General features: G+C 36.3%; 1 protein-coding gene across 2 annotated transcripts in view; it reads right to left on the bottom strand.

Moving 5' to 3' along the window:
• The window catches only part of Pfdn1 (prefoldin subunit 1), a 58,235-nt gene extending 45,378 nt beyond the window's left edge, over positions 1–12,857 (bottom strand). For both annotated transcript variants that reach the window (XR_006855251.2, XM_046460397.2), the window contains exons 1-2: positions 12,768–12,857; positions 9,939–10,105 (exon numbers count right to left, since the gene is read on the bottom strand). Coding sequence is in view for 1 of the 2 variants with exons in the window: in XM_046460397.2 (XP_046316353.1) it covers positions 9,939–10,105; positions 12,768–12,800 (200 nt within the window). In the remaining variant the exon portion in view is untranslated. The remainder of the gene's footprint in view (positions 1–9,938; positions 10,106–12,767) is intronic.
• Positions 12,858–14,426: the final 1,569 nt, after the last annotated feature.

The following is a 14,426-nucleotide window of genomic DNA, read 5'->3' as shown; positions in this document are numbered from 1 at the left end:
TAAACATGATGTTTATTTTGGGTTACTATCTGGCATTCTAAGAATTCTGGTAAATAATCACCTCTGATGTTTACCACTTTTACACTGGCCGTTTCAAACCCCAAACATTTCCACACATAAGCAAGCAATGAGTTATTCTACAACTTTTTGAGATGTGACTTGTATTTTACTAGTAGGTTAAAATACAACACTGAATAAAATATAACCACTAGACAGTTAAAAAAAAAAAAAAAAAAGTACTGTCACACAAGTACTGAAAGACATACAGAACAGAAAACTCCTGGTACAAAAGCAGAGAGTCATAGAGAAATATAAATATACTTGGGCACACAGCCTCAACAACTTAGTAAGGCCCTAAGCAATTCAGTGAGACCCTGTCTCTAAATAAAATATTTTAAAAATATGGCCCAGGCCCAGTGGGGGGATGCAGTTGTGGCTCAGTGGTAGAGCACTTGCCTAGCATGCGTGAGGCACTGGGTTTGATCCTCAGCACAGCATAAAAATAAATAAATAAATAGTCTAAAAAACACAATAACTATATATATATATATATATATATATATATATATGTATTTTTTTTTTTTTCAGATACACACATAGAGGATGCATACTGTGGTTCAAATCTTTTTACTCTGAAACAATATAAAAGGTTGGGCTTAGGGTAGTCCCACTCTTATCTATTTAAAGATATATTTTTAAGGGGCTGGGGTTGTAGCTCAGCAGTAGAGTGCTCACTTAGCAAGTGTGAGGCCCTCAATCCTCAGCACCACATAAAAACAAATAAATAAAGGTATTGTGTCTAACTACAACTAAAAAAACAAAGAAAGACACATTTTTAATACTGTGCAAATTTTTACATAAGAACATCTCAAATTCTCTCCAAAGCCAAAAGAATACTGTCTTAAAGGAATCTAGTCCAATTCAGGATAGAGAGAAATAATGGGAGGGGAGGGGAGGAATAGGGGAGATAGGAAGGGCAGCAGAATAGAATAGACATTATGATTGCTGTATGTATATAGGTGACTCTATGACCAGTGTGATTTCTGCAATCTGTACAATCAGAAAAATGAGAAATTATACCCCAATGATTCAAATGTATGAATTGCCAAGATCATTGTAATGTCATGTGTAGCTAATTAAAAAAAAAAAAAAATCTAGTCCAATTCAAGTTAACTAATCTTCCTCAAAACAAGAAGTGGTAAGAGTTCCTGGACAGGACAATGGGGTACTCTCCCAGATGTATCCAAACTTAAATTCTAAAAATAAAATGTGCATACATTCTTCACAGAAGCACAGACATAAATGATGCAAGCAACACACTCTAAGCTTATTTACTCCATCAGGGTAAAAATTATTTGCAGTACCCAGCAAATTTTTAATATAAGTGATAAGAAAGAAAAGACTACTAACAAGCCACTGCCAACCATCTGTTCATACATGTGGACTGACTCTTGCCTTTTAGGTCAATATTTTTTCTGAGCTCATTTTTGGATATTTCTTTAAGCAGATTATATTCCATGACACGAACATTTCAGTCATCTCAAACAGATCAGACACTAAATTGTTCTTGAATCTGCCTCTATAAATGGCAGCTAAAATCAGAAAATTCTTGGTACTATTTAAACTGTTTTCTTTTCACAGAAATTCAGCTAGAGTTAAGTCAGTTACAGCGCACGGTTCCCCAGGGACAAAGCAACAATTCAAGAATGCTGCTACCTTTGTTTTTATTTACATAGGAACAACAAGTAAAATGGTACTTTTCAACCTTCCTTCAGTCAACTACATTTATTCTTGCTTATCACCAATTGGGACACACTGAAGTACCACTGTATTGTTGCAAAACTACTACTTTTATCCAACAAAAGCCAATTTTGTTAAATTTTGTGTGTGTGTGTGTGTGTATACACACACACACACACACACACATATATTTTTTTTTTAAGCCAGGTCTTTTGATGTCAGGAACTACAGAAACAAAGTCCTCCAAGTAAACCAATGAGTGGATTACATTTATGTTTTTCAAACAAATTCAGAGCCTAAAATAAGTAAGCCCATAACAAGCACACATGAAATATTCTAGTTTAACATGTTAATACTCAAGATAACAGACTTCTTTTTACTTTTTTAACAACAGACTTCTAATTAGCATGACATTTTCAAAATTAATTTCTCATATTTCAGTGAAATATTTAGATTCTGAAGGACATGGAAGGGGAATAAGGGAAAGAATTATTTAAAAGTACTCTTCTGTAGAAAAAATATAATTATGTACCTCTTACAAAAATGTTTGCTAATATCTCCTGACATAAAAAAAAACAGTGATGTCATTCTAGACAGCAGTAGGACAGGCTATAATGAACATCAAGTTTTCAAATCACTGACAACTTAAGGAAATTAAGAACATTACTCAAAAATCTCTCCCTAGAGTACCACATCTGTGGAAGAGAAGCGCGTGTCCATCTGGGGTTACTTACATACTTGACATCAACAGAACTGAAGTCATTTCCCCCTGCACAACAGGAAAAGTTGTTTTTTTTTCTTTCTTTTCCCCCCCCCCACCCTTAGAACTCTGAGCATGAAAGCCATGACTTTAAATGGCTCTGTATAAAAACAGAAGAAAAGGGTGGGTCATATTCTACTAGTAAAAGCAGCTGAGCACCAAGAACTTTTAAAATAAAATCCAAAATATAAGAAAACTACTAAATTTCTTATCTTTTTTTTTCCCTAGGGCTGAGGACTGAACCCAGGAAAATTTCTTATCTTTTAAAATTGTTTTATCTTTGCTTTGTGTTCTTTACTCTAAAATACAGACTAACACCTTTAAAGAGCATTAAAAGAATTTATAAATTTGCAATTTGGCTCTTACACCAAATGTATTCTACACATTTTCTCCCCCTTCTGTAGAAAGCACTAAAAATTTAAACTTGATTCTGATGAGAGCAACAACATGACTATTTTTACCACACTATCAACAGTATTTACCACACTAAGACTTTTTAACTTTATTTTCTATTCTCAGTAATAAAATATAGTATGACTATTTCTCCAACTTTAAAATTACCTCAAATCAGGCCAGATGCAGTGGCACACATATGTAATCCCAGTGGCTTGGGGAGCTGAGGCAAGAGGATCCTGAGTTCAAAGCCAACTTCAGCAATTTAGGAGGCCCTAAGCAACTTAGCAAGACCCTGTCTTTAAATAAAACATAAAAAGTCTGGGGATGTGAATCAATGGGTAAGCACCCATGGGTTCAATCCCCAGTATAAAAAAATAAAATAAAATAAAACCAACAAATCAAATTGGCTGGAAGATCAACTCTAGATCTACATGAAAATATAAAAGGGCTACCTAAGGCAGCAGGTTTTCTATTAACATTTAACATAACTTAGAAAAATTGTAAATTATTCATCCTGCCTTTACCAAACAACAAAATTCAAATTAGGGCAACAATCCACATAATAAGATCCCCACAAAACCAACCTAAAATTTTAAACTAAGCATAGTTCAACCAAGCTGTAATAAAAAGTTGAGATTTCTACAACCTAAACTGGGCATGGAGGCATATGCCTATAATCTCAGCGGCTCAGGAGGCTGAGACAGGAGGATCGACCATTCAAAAACAGCCTCATTAATGGCAAGGTGCTAAGCAACTCAGTGAGACCCTGTCTCTAAATAAAATACAAAATAGGGCTAGGGATACGGCTCAGTGGTCAAGTGCCCCTGAGTTCAATCCATGGTACCACCCTACCCCACCAAAAAAACAAAAAAAGATTTCTACAACCTAATTAGGTGAAAAATTGCTTAACTATTTAGGCTAAAATGTGTTACCTATCAAGAATACATCTACTGGCCAGGGATGTGGCTCAAGCGGTAGCGCGCTCGCCTGGCATGCGCGCGGCTCAGGTTCGATCCTCAGCACCACATACCAACAAAGATGTTGTGTCCGCCGAAAACTAAAAAATAAATATTAAAAAAAAAAAAAAAAAAGAATACATCTACTATTTAACTTTCTACCTGTGTGACTTTTATCTTAAATTTATACTTCTGGATCTTTCAGCCATCAGAGATCAACCACTAAATTACTTCAACAAGTAGAAATAGCAACCCTGCTCCCAAACAGCAATTTCTGCATTGCTAGACACTTATCTAGTTGGTAGATTTATACCATTGTTCATTCTTAGTTCCTCAAATGTAAAAAATACCCACAGAATGGTAACATACCTCTAAATTAGTTTAAATGTGGCACAAAGTTATATTTAGTCAGGTTCAAGCTTTAAAAAGGCACTTATGATTTTTCCCAAAGGCTAATCTACTCAAGTTCCTCCTTTATTAAAAAAATAAAAGCCTAATTTGTCTCTTTTAGAAACTAGAAATGTTATTTATGTAATGCTCAAACAAAACGGGAATTAGAATAATAAGTCCTCACATCAAATCAGGGTCAGGATTATATTGATAATAAATTATCTACTGTAATAAAATAAATTTGACATTTATTCTCTAATGATGATCCTTTGAAATGCTAGCATGATTAAATTTCAGTTATGTGGACTTTGAAATATAATTCTTACAAAAAACATTAAAATAATTTTTTAAAATATTTTTCTTTAGTTGTAGATGGACACAATGCGAGGCGGGTGCTCTACCACTGAGCCACAACCCCAGCCCTAAAAATAATTTTTTAAAATTATTATCCTCTACTGTGCAAAGAAGAAAACCCCTACAAGTAATTATGTTAGTTTTTATTCATGAAAAAAATTGAATAGATATAAGAAATATTCACATCACATTTAAGATTTGTATTCACTGTTTGCATGCTAGAAAGATGCAAAGATGAACACTTCCAAATATTCAGACAGATCATCCCACAGTTGTAACTTTCATCATAGTTCTCAAAGCAGTATGGTGAGGTCAGCTCACAAACAGCTTAAGTAGCAAAACTAGAAATTGGTGGTAGTAGTATCAGGCTACACAACAGCCTCTCCAAAGAATATGAAGTAAGAGAACTAAAATGTGCTGGCAACATGCCAAAGGACTGGATGGAATATAGCTTTGAGCAATGAGTACTAGGAGCCTACAGTATATAGCAATTCATCTTCTCTGATCCTGTTGGTTTGACTTTCTTTGTTTTAAACCAAAAATAGCCATGTTTAAGAAGTGTTTAACACTTTCAAATCTCTCCATACTTATGAGTTAAAGTGCATGCAGGTCTGCAATGATTTGTTAAACACATACCCTTACAAGAAAAATCTGACTTCTAATCTATGTAAGATGAAGAAGGTAAAATAGATACCATTATACTGATATTAGTATGCACAGAACAGCCTTTATTCTACAAGAATTATACTTCCCTCCAAATATTTCTAAAGGTTTGGATTTTCTACATTGTCAATTCTGACTGGCATCTAGAATAAATCAACTTTCTCAATGGAATTAACAAACAATCAGGGGCTGGGGTTACAGCTCAGTGGTACAGCGTTTGCCTTGTACATGTGAGGCACTGGGTTTGATCCTCAACACCATATAAAAATAAATGAGTAATATAAAGGCATTGTGTCCATCTCCAACTAAAAATACTTTTGAAAAATTAAATAAACAATCCTATTAGATTAATCCTTTCCGAAAAAGGACAATTTGGTTAGAAACTCTGACCTTATTTAAAATGTTACTTTTATAATTTCATCTTGACTAAATCATATAATAAAATAGAATAACATTGATTCTTTTTTTTTTTTTTTAATATTTATTTTCTAGTTTTCAGCGGACACAACATCCTCACAACATCCTTGTTTGTATGTGGTGCTGAGGATCGAACCCGGGCCGCACACCTGCCAGGCGAGCGCGCTACCGCTCGAGCCACATCCCCAGCCCCTAACATTGATTCTTAAAGCTCTGACACTTTCTAAACATAACCTTTCCTTTGAAGAACCAAAAGAAAAATGCAATTATTTCAAGCAAAAGAAAATCAGACTCAATTCAAATCAACACACATTTAACACCTATTCTGTGCCAGGCATTATACCAAGAAATGAGGAAACATAGATGAGAAAACCCAAAGAGCCAGAGTAAAGATATAATTGCTAGTACAGACGATAGTAATCTACCCTTATCCCATGACAGATGTCACTAATCACTCAGAGCATGTTTAAAGACCAATGAAACCTTAAGTCCCCAACAGATAACACAAAACTAGTAGAAATAAAATTTATGTGCTATCCTGAGGCTGGTAGACCTGAGGCTAGATGGGTAATTTAAGGACAGCTTATGAATGACCATGAATGCTAGGCTAAGTTTAGATTTTATCCTGTGGACAACAGGATGCACAAAGGATTTTACAAAAAACATTAACATGATCAAGTCTGGCAGATATATAAAGAATGGATCTGGACAGACAGAATGCAGGCAGGAAGAACAATGAAGATGCCATTACAATAGTTAAGCAAGAAATAATGAGGCCTGAATTTCACAATGGAAAAATCTACTGCAGGTTCTAAAACAAAAACAATTGGATCTTATAATCTGTGGTTTAAAAATAAGAATTTGGGAAAATTAATATTGTTAATCAGAATTCACAAATAATAGTCAAAAAACAATTTAAGGTAAACACTAGAATTAAAGAAGTGAATCACAATGATACCCAAGATTACTCAAGACCATAAATTCAGAAATAGATATTTCAGGTTTAGCATCAAGAAAGAGAACATCCTCATGACCAGACTAATACTCAGCAAGTCTTTTCTTCCTTTCAGGGCACTAATACTCTAGCCAAACAACAAACAGTATTCACCTTACATGCCCTACAATGCAGGGTCAAACTCATACTCCCAGTAAGATGCAGAAAGCACAAAAGTCAAATTTAAAACCAAAGATTATCCAAACACTTAAAACTACACATTTCTTTAAAGGAACATAATTTATATAAACTAAATCTTTTAAAAACATCATTCTACTATTAGCTAATTCATATCCAAGCCTTTAAACTCTAACATTCTTTGCATGGAATATAATCTATCTGGAGTACTTCAGACATATTTTTTTAAAAAAGCAATTCTATCACTTCTGTGAATGTTCAATAAATGAAAGTATTGCAATTAAAAATAAAAACTTCAGGGCTGGGGTTGTGGCTCAGTGGTAAAGCACTTGGGTAGCACGTGGGAGGCCCTGGGTTTGATTCTCAGCACCACATATAAATAAATAAAATAAAAGCCTATTGACAACTAAAAAAATATTTTTTAAAAAAACTAAAAAATAGGGCTGGAGTTGTGGCTCAGTGGTAGAGCGGTTGCCTAGCATGTGTGAGGCACTGGGTTCAATCCTCAGCACCACATATAAACAAACAAATAAAGGTCCATCAATAGCTAATAAAAAATATTTTTAAAAAAATTAAAAAATAAAAACTTCAGTGTAGCTCAAAAGACCAAAGATGCTGAAAAAGTGTTTCTATTTTGAAAAGATTCTTTGGCTATACAAAGGATGTAAAATCCAAGCACAACATGTTAATAATCGTGCTAGAAAAGCTAGCATTACTGTTTAAAGACCTCAGGATATTCACATTAAGAATAAAAATCACCTTATAGTTAATACTAATGTACTACATAGACACCTAATCAAGGATTCTACTTGTTCTTAACCCAATTCTTTTGTCCCATTAATAAATTCTCAATTTGGGAATCTCACTCTCTTAAAAAGGAACCAAAATGAAAAGAACTCAGAGATAAAATTTACATGTGATATATCTTTCATTCTAAGAAAGCCAATCAGAAAAGTTTACTATAATCCATCTCCTATCCAGTCATGAGCAGGGTCTTTTTTTTTTTTTTTAGTTATACATGGGCACAATATCTTTATTTTGTTTATTTATTTTTATGTGGTGCTGAGGATGGAACCTAGGGTCTCAAACGTGAGAGGCGAGTGCTTTACCGCTGAGCCACAACCCTAGCCCCTGAGCAGGGGTCTATTTCTCATGATGTCATCTTAAAGTCATTACTAAATTTTACACATGCTATGCTTCCTTCAAATCAATCACAAAACAAGTCATCCCAAGACTGAGGTCAAATTCCATTCTAACTAAGAGACCTCCAAACTTGAAGTAATGGTACATTTTAAGTAAAGACCAAATTCCAGAAAAACCCTCCTCCCCTACCTTCCACACCTAAATAAAAGTCTTTTCCTTTTAGCTCATAGTAATGGAATGTGACCTGTAACTTAAAAGCTTTTCCATTCCTCATTTTCTGCTTAGAGAATATGAAGCAGACCTATTCTCTCTCTTTAAGAATAACGTTTTGGCCAGGCTAGGCAGCGCATGCCTGTATTTCCAGCAGCTCAGGAGGCCGAAACAGGAGGACTGCGAGTTCAAAGCCAGCCTCAGCAACTTAGCCAGGCCCTAAAGCAACTCAGCAAGACCCTGTCTCTGTAAATAAGAATATAAAAACGGCTGAGGATGTGGCTCAGTGATTAAGTGCCCCAGATTCAATCCCTGGCCCTTTTCTCATATTTTATTTAGAGACAGGGTCTCACTGAGTTCCTCTAGGGCCTGGCTAAGTTGCTAAGGCTAGCTTTGAACTCGAGATGCTTCTACCTCAGCCTCTCGAGCCACTAGGATTTCAGTCAAGCACCACTGAGCCTGGCCAAGAATGATTTTTTTTTTTTTGTAGCGGGGATTGAACTCAGGGGTACTTGACCACTGAGCCACAACCCCAGCCTTGGGAGCCATGTGCACCATTCCCATTGCTCACCATTGCTAAGGCTAGCTTTGAACTCACGATTCTCCCGTCTCAGCCTTGGGAGCCACGTGCACCATTCCCAGCAAGAATGTTGTTTTTGGTTTGTTTGTTTTTTTAATCTTTTTTAGTTGTAGATGGACACAATACCTTTATTTATTTATTTGTGTGGTGCTGAGGATCAAATCCAGCACCTCATACATGCCAGGCAAGCACTCTACCACTGAGCCACAACCCCAGTCCCAAGAATGACGTTTTTCAAAAGGGGAAAAAAAAAAAAAAAGTAAGACAGGCTGAGTGGTATACACCTGTAATCCCAGCAACTTGGGAGGCTAAGGCAGTAGAATCACAAATTCAAGGTCAGCCTTAGCAACTCAGCAAGACCCTGTCTCAAAATAAAAAATAAAAAAGGGGTAGGGATGTAGCTTACTGGTAAAGGCACCCCTGGGTTCAAATCCTCAGTACAAAAAAAAAAAAAATTTTTTTTTTAAAAAAGAGGGGGAAAAAAATGAAATGTTGGTGGTTAATTGTATAATAATAATTAGAAAAGGTAAACTGACTTACTAAATTTTTCACAAGTTGTCCTATTAAAACAATGCATGACACTTAGAATGAGTGTATTTAAATGGCAAGCGAATCTTTATTTTTTATTTTACAACTCCCGTCAGACATCTAAAAGATTTGTGATTTGTAGATTCCTAATAAGTAGGGAAAAGGAGATTAAAACTATACGTACCAAAATAAATCTTCACATACAAAATGCCCATAAACATAAACATATTCCCATTTAAAAAAAATCATATTTGCAGCATTGAAGCAACACACTTCAGTAACTAATCATAGAAAAAAACAGTAAAATATTTAAGAAATGTACTTCAAAGTGCCTTTTTTTTTTTTTTTTTGGTGGTGGTGGTACTGAGGATTGAACCCAGGGGCACTGTACCACTGAGCTGTATCCCCCACCTTTTTTATATTTTATTTGAGACAGGGTCTTGCTAAGTTGCCCAAGGCTGGCCTAAATCTGAAATACTCCTGCCTCAGCCTCCTTAGTAGCTGGGATTATAGATATGTATCACCTCAACCATCTTCAAAGTGTAAATTTAAACAATACCTATGTGGGGTTCAATTCCTCATTAAAAAAAAAAGGAACAACAAATTCTATGATTTAATTTAGACAAAAGCTCTCCCAAAATAACAACATTAAGGACATATTTTACTTACATTCTTCCTACACCTTCATACATGTTAGTCTCATCTACCAAAGTCATAATCTCTGTATCTGTAAGATGCGCATGCTTTTTCGTTCTGTTTAGCTGTTCAATCTGTATGTCTGCAAGCTTCACCTTCTGTTGAGTGTCAATAACTTTGGCTTGAAGCTCTGTGAAGGCCTAATAAAAACAAGTTCTTGATTTAGCAGTTTAAACATTTTACAGAAAACATTTAAGTCAAATCCAAATTTATTAGAACATCCTAACCAGAGACTAAGCTGTGAAATTTACTAATGCAAACATAAAAGAGTCAATAAGTTTAATGTTAATTACAATTAACATTATAATTAGCTATGCTAAATACTGAATTTATCCTCTCCCTAGAAGATGCAATCAGAGGCTGTGATTGTAGCTCAATGGTAGAGCATGTAATGCCTAGCATGTAATGAGGTACTAGGTTACATCCTCAGCACCACATAAGAGTGAATAAATAAAATAAAGGTATTGTGTCTACAAATATATATATACATATATATACACACATATAAATGTATATATGATGCAATCAATTTTTAAAAAGCAAAATAAGGGGCTGGGGATGTGGCTCAAGCAGTAGCGCGCTCGCCTGGCATGCGTGCGGCCCAGGTTCGATCCTCAGCACCACATACAAACAAAGATGTTGTGTCCGCCAAAAACTGAAAAATAAATATTGAAATTCTCTCTCTCTCTCTTAAAAAAAAAGCAAAATAAATGCACATTAAATATAAACATATCAAGTAGCCAAAAAATAATAAAAACAATAAGCCCAATAGAGGATGAAACCCAGAGACTCAAAGCAAGAAACATCAAGTAACAACTGACTAGATTTGTATTACACAACTGGATTTCAAAGCACTTTCCCACATTAGTTCAAAATATTAGCTTAGAAATATTATTGAGAACTTTAAAGAGATCTCACTTCTCCCAATAATCCTAAGTAAGGGGTAGCAGTTTCATCATTCACATATCACAAACAAGTAATTAAATGAGTTAAGAAAGAAAACTGGTTTGCACAAGATTGAACACTAAAGGTGGAAAAGACAGATATTTCAACCCATTTCTTCTGACCCCTTAGTTCAGGAATCTTTTCATTCTACTGTCTCAACTCAGAAAGCAGTCATTATAAAGAGAATGACCAAAACAAAAAGAGAAAATGCTAGGCAGTGGCAGAATTGCATCATGATCTTCATCTGCACATACTAGGCCAAATGTGACCCTTGTGTATGCTACTTAACTGGGAAGATAAACACAGTTCTTGGATACTTTTATTGAAGTGCCTGGAATGACTTTCACATGCTGTCAGATTTATGCCTTAACAACATTTGGTAGGAACGATACATGGCAAAGGCTACTACTTAACTTTTATCCTGACTTTGTTGTCACATACTAGTGATGTTCCAAAGATCTCCTTTGGAGTTGGACAGGTGTCTGTAATTTCCTACTAGTTTTCACCAAGAAGAAAAGAAATTGAAAGCCACTAGATAATTATAAAAAAGAACTTGTTTAAAGCTCTTATTTAACTGGTTGTCAAACTATTAAAGTATGCAATCATTTTCTATTTGCATTCATAGTCTATGTTTCTTAGCAACAAATTCTAATGTAGGTAAGTACAATTGTACTCCTGTTAGCTTTTTCACTAAACCATGAAATGGTTTAAATTTAAACAGGAAAAAAAGGTAATTTTTTTAAATGCATGATTTTTTAAAATGTAAATTCCAAGGATCTCTGATTGCTGTGTATACAGTTTGCTAAGGAAGCAAGTACTGTTAAAGCCAAGATATTACACCGTAAGAAAATACCACATAAGGACTAAATTTACAAGTTTCAAGAATGGCAAAAAAAAAAAAAAAAAAAAAAACAGGACATAGACACCTAATATCCCCAGAGGAATAACAGCTTCCTTGGGCAAAACAGCTATTTCAGCTGTCCTGTTTTTTATGCAAAGGTTAACCAAAGGTAGTCATTAAAGTAAGATGTTACTAACCTGAATAACCTAACTAATGAACAAAAAAGTAAACGGTAAAACAGACGATACTGTACATAGTCCCCATCTTTGAAACCTTTTTAGAAAAACATTTAAACTGGTACATTACACAGGGTTTGGGGTCCGCAGTGTCGTTAAAATCCTTGACCCACTCCTAGGTGGCAAATGTTTCTGAGTAACAACCTATTTATAAGTAATTGTTTGAACAAAGGGAGAAATACAATTCCTTCTGATACTTTACTGGAAAACGTTACTAGATTTTTTGGACAAGTCTTTCCAAAAGGGGACGGGGCGGGGAGCTTAACCCCTGAAGAACACTGCTATAACAACGTCTGATTTTTTGAAGCGTTGATACTGCTACCTTTCAAGGTATGGTATCCAATAAATGGCCAAAAACAAAGGTTGAACTCGGGGCTTTTCAAAGCAAATAATGAGGTCGAATTTTAGATGCCTCAGCTCGGGCAAGCGGTCCGAAGGTGCTTCCATTTGAAACGCTCTCTTCAGTTCTTATCATGAAGCTGAATATCTGAAGGTTTCAAACGCAGTGAAATGGCTCTAGAGTTCAGACTGGAGACAGGCCGGGGATTGGCAGGTACACTTACCCCAGCTTAACCAGTTCTACCCAGCAAGAGCCGCTCGCCCCCAACCCCAGCTAGAAGAGCTGGTCCCGCCTCAAGACTCTAGGAAACCATTCCCCCCTCCCCTTTAGCCTCTTTCCTTCTGAGACCCAGCCCCCCTCGATATTCTAGTTGATATTCTAGGGATGATAGTCCCTCATCCCCCAAAGAAGAGGTTCTGCCTACTGAAGACCCGTTTTACCTTCTTCAGCTCGAGATCCACGGGGGCCGCCATCTTGATGCGCTCTATGCGCCTGCGCGCTGGGGGAACGCTGGAAAGAGGGTGGGGGAAGGGCGCGCCTTGAGGTTTGGTTGACCGCTGTTCTTCTGCGCCTGTGCAAGAGTCAAACGACCTCGTTTAAAGCTCGCATCCCTATCCCCGCAACCCTACCCGAGCATCATCTTCGACCGGTGACGCTTAAATGTTCGAGATTCCAATTTAGTTGGCCTTTACCATGTAATTGGTCAGGCCTAACTTGGTCCTCTACATCTTCCAAGCCGAAACTGCAGATTTTTTTGTGTGTGATTTTATGCAATTTGACAAATAGTTTAGTTCGTGCTTCTAAGTTGAGATATATGAAGATCAGCTCAACCACTCATCAGTCATTTAGTCTTACAACTAGTCCCTGTGCTGTCAAGGATAAGGAGCTTCAGGCGTACCAATATGGAAAAGACCATTAGAAAACTTGAAGCGTAGTTGGAGTGTTCTTCCAAAGAAGAACTTGTTTCTTCGAAGACTTTCTAGATACAGTGTTCTCAAGATAGACTAAATAAATTTGCTTTACAAAGCAAACGGAGCCAGGCGCAGTGACACATACCTGTAATCCCTGTCTCTAAATAAAAAATTTTAAAGGCTGGGGATGTGTCTAGTGGTTAAGCGCTCCTGCATGCAAACCCCAGTAACCCCCCCCCAAAAAAAAAAAAAGCAAAACAAATTCTGGGCTGGGTGTGTATGGGTGTGTAGCCCAGTGGTGTAACATATGCTTAGTGTCCGCAAACCCTGGGTTCAATATGGAACAACTCAAACAAACATTCTCTGGGCTCATCCCAGACTTAATTCTTAGAATCTTGGAGAGTAGGGCCAGGAAATTTGGCAACTCTTCCCATGACTTGATGATGCAAATCGCCTGCAAACCACATCTTGTGACAAGTCCTGGTATTTGAACCCAAGGGACAGATGATAATTGGCTTTTGGAAATGAAAATTTTGTACCTACTCTAAAAACCATTAGAGAGGTAAAGGGGCAGGGAATTGGGAACTTGCCAGATATAGATTCAAGGCTTGGTCCACCTTGAACCAAGGTGGACAATTTACGAGCTGTGTGGTTTTCAGGAATTCACTTATCCTTGAAGAGTTTTAATCTCTTCATATTTAATTGAGAATAACAATACTGATCTAACAGTATTATTGTGAAAAATAAATGAACCCAGGATGAAATGCTCCAAATGTAGCACCATACACATAATATGTGTTCAATAAATAGTTAAATTGATGTGGTTAGCGTTGTCCTGTTTGTCTTTCAAAGTCTAGCAAATTGGTACCATATCCCCTGTCATACAGAACAAAGATAATTTCTCCTCTAAACTCAGCTCAAGACATCTGTTCCTCTCTTGAGACATGACCCTTTAGGGCTAAGGATGTAGCTCAGTGGTAGAGTGTATGTGTCTAGCATGCCCAAAACCCTGGGTTCCATCCCCAACGCCAGAAGAAAAAAAAAAAAAAAGACAACACTTTCTTCCTTCTAAAAACATTCTTTGTATTAGACTATATACTCCTCTAAAATAGGCAGTTTTCTCACTACTTATATCAACTTCTACACCTATCACGGTGCTTCACAGGCACTGATACTGATGAAAAGCAG

Source organism: Marmota monax, unplaced genomic scaffold (genome assembly GCF_021218885.2).
Source record: "Marmota monax isolate L192 unplaced genomic scaffold, Marmota_monax_Labrador192_F-V1.1 WCK01_AAM20220418_F8-fsc00006, whole genome shotgun sequence".
NCBI classification, from domain to species: Eukaryota; Metazoa; Chordata; class Mammalia; order Rodentia; family Sciuridae; genus Marmota; species Marmota monax.
This window is presented reverse-complemented; position numbering and strand designations above follow the sequence as displayed.